Source organism: Corapipo altera, unplaced genomic scaffold, assembly GCF_003945725.1.
Source record: "Corapipo altera isolate COAL_440 unplaced genomic scaffold, ASM394572v1 60683, whole genome shotgun sequence".
NCBI lineage: Eukaryota > Metazoa > Chordata > Aves > Passeriformes > Pipridae > Corapipo > Corapipo altera.
The window spans coordinates 1-2,870 of NW_020888471.1; the positions used below are offsets into that span (position 1 = coordinate 1).

The following is a 2,870-nucleotide window of genomic DNA, read 5'->3' on the forward strand; positions in this document are numbered from 1 at the left end:
GGGGATCCAGGGATTGGGGGGATCCAGGGATTGGGGGGACCCAAGGATTGGGGGGATCCAGGGACAGGGTCAATGAGCTCGTCAGGAGGGCACAACAAGTCAGGGTGAGGGGATTGGGGATCCCAAAACCCCTCAGGGATCCCCAGGGGTTGGGGGGATCCAGGGATTGGGGGCATCCAGGGATTGGGGGGATCCAGGGACAGGGTCAAGGAGCTCGTCAGGAGGGCGAGACAAGTCAGGGTGAGGGGACTGGGGGGATCCTGGGATCTCTTGGAGCTCCCCAGGGATTGGAGGGATCCCAAAACCCCTCGGAGTTTCCTGAGGATTGGGGGGGATCTCTCGGGGATCTTCCCAAGGACTAGGGGGGGATTTCCCATGGATCAGAGGGATCCCAGAATTCCTTGGGGCCTCTCATGGACTGGGGGGGGCCCCAAAACCTCTCGGAGCTTCCCAGGGATCAGAGGGATCCCCTGGGGCTTCCCATGGATTGGGGGGATCCCCGTGATCTCCCCGTGGATTGGGGGCATCCCTTGGGCCCCCCCATGTCCTGGTGACCCCTGGTGACCCCTGGTGACCCCTGGGTGCCCTTTGCCCCCAGGTCCACGCCCTGATCCTGTCATGGCTCCGTCAGGAGGTTCCCTCTGTCCTGGGCTGGGTGACCCCTGGTGACCCCCAGTGACCCTTGGGTGACCCCCAGTGACTCCTGGGTGACCCCTGGGTGACCCCTTGGTGCCCTTTGCCCCCAGGTCCACGCCCTGATCGTGTCCCGGCTGCGTCAGGAGGTCCCCTCAGTCCTGGGCACCAGCGGCCGTCGGAAGCGGCTCCTGCGGCGGCTCCCGGAGCTCCTGGCCCAGATCCAGCGGGAGCAGCAGATCCCACCCGGGGACCTCCCGGACTGCAACCGCCTGCAGGTGGGGGGGGGGATCCAGGGGGGGCCCAGGGGGGTTTGGGGGGATCCCAGCTCCTGCCTTGGGGGGATCCAGCGGCACCCGGAGGGATGGATTGGGATCCGGGGGGATCTGGGGGGGACATGGAGGGACCCTGACCCCTGGGGTTGGTGAGATCTGGTGGGATCCAGTGGGATCTGGAGGCACCCTGACACCCCCCTCCATCGGTGGGATCTGGTGGGATCTCGTTGGACCCAGAGGGATCCCGACCCCCAGTTCAGTGGGATCCAGTGGGATCTGCTGGGATCTGGAGGCACCCTGACCCCCAGACTGTTCGGATCCCATGGGATCTGCTGGGACCCAGATAGTTGGGATCTGGTGGGACCTGGTGGGATCCAGAGGCACCCTGACCCCCAGATTGGTGGGATCTTGTGGGACTCAGTGGGACCTGGAGGCACCCTGACCCCCAGATTGTTGTGAACCAGTGGGATCCCGTGGGATCCTGTGGGATCTACTGGGATCTGGAGCCCCCCCGACCCCCAGATTGGTGGGATCCAGTGGGATCAGCTGGGACCCAGATCGGTGGGATCTGGTGGGACCTGGAAGCACCCTGACCCCCAAATTGGTGGGATCTTGTGGGACCCAGTGGGACCTGGTGGGACCTGGAGGCACCCTGCCCCCCAGATTGTTGTGATCCCGTGGGATCCCATGGGATCCAGTGGGATCCAGTGGGATCCAGTGGGATCTGGAACCCCCCTGACCCCCTCCCTCCCTCCAGGAGCAGCTCCAGTCCCGGGACCTTTCCCGTCTCCCCCCCCTGAAGCGGCCGCTGCTGTCGGGGCTGGAGGAGCTCCTGTCCCGCGACCTCCCGGCCCTGACGGACCTGCTGGGCCCCGACCAACCCCCCGGGGGCCCGGCCGTGCGCGGGGGGGTCCTGGACGGCGCCGGGCCCTTCGCCGCCGACAGCGACGAGGACGACGAGGAGGACGACGAGGGCGACGCCGACGAGGACGACGACGAGTGGGTGGTGATGAAGGACAAGGCCAAGTACGACGAGATCTTCTACGGGCTGGCGCCCAGCGGGGGCAAGCTGAGCGGGCGGCGCGCCCGGGGCTGGATGGTGAGCAGCAACCTGCCCAGCTCCGTGCTGGGCCGCATCTGGCAGCTCAGCGACGTCGACCGCGACGGGATGTTGGACGCCGAGGAGTTCGCCCTGGCCGGGCACCTCATCGGGGCCAAGCTGGAGGGCAGGGGGCTGCCCGCCGACCTCCCGCCCAGGCTGGTGCCGCCCTCCAAGAGGAGGCCCAAGGGGTGCAAGGAATGAGCAGGAAATCAACCCAGAATCGCCCCAAAAATCACCCTTGGGCCTCCCCTAATCCCCTCCAAGAGGAGGCCCAAGGGGTGCAAGGAGTGAGCAGGAAACACCTCAGAAATCACCCCAAAAATCACCCTTGGGCCTCCCCTAATCCCCTCCAAGAGGAGGCGCAAGGGGTGCAAGGAATGAGCAGGAAATCAACCCCAGAATCGCCCCAAAAATCACCCTTGGGCCTCCCCTTCACATCCCTCCAAGAGGAAGCCCAAAGAGTCCAAGGAACGACCCCGAAATCGACCCAGAATCACCCCAAAAATCCTTTAAATCAGGGATCCCCCACACCCTCCAAGAGGAGGTCCAAAGGGGTCTAAGGAGTGACCCCAAAATCACGCCCAAATCCCCCCAAATTCCCCCGAAACACCGACCTCCCGCCCCCAAATACCAGAGACGCCCCCCAGAATGAAGGACACACACCCAGGGATCCCAAAAAACAGGGAACACCCCCCAAAAATGGGCACACCCCGAAAGGGACCACCCCAAAACCCCTCCGAACCAAAGACGAACACACCCCCCCAAACCAGGACCCCCCCCAGCACAGAAACACCCCCAAATCCAAGGAATTTCCCCCTGGGGCCCTCAAATAAAGGCACAGTGAGACTGAGGAGAGTGTC

At 64.7% G+C, this 2,870-nt stretch overlaps 1 protein-coding gene across 1 annotated transcript; it reads left to right on the plus strand.

The window, feature by feature from the left end:
- Positions 1-61: 61 nt before the first annotated feature.
- On the plus strand, positions 62-2,401 carry LOC113941972 (EH domain-containing protein 2-like; the record flags this gene model as incomplete). Its single annotated transcript, XM_027633105.1, has 3 exons — positions 62-104; positions 747-911; positions 1,666-2,401. Coding segments are annotated over 3 exons (754 nt in total), but the record flags the coding sequence as incomplete, so codon positions are not given.
- Positions 2,402-2,870: the final 469 nt, after the last annotated feature.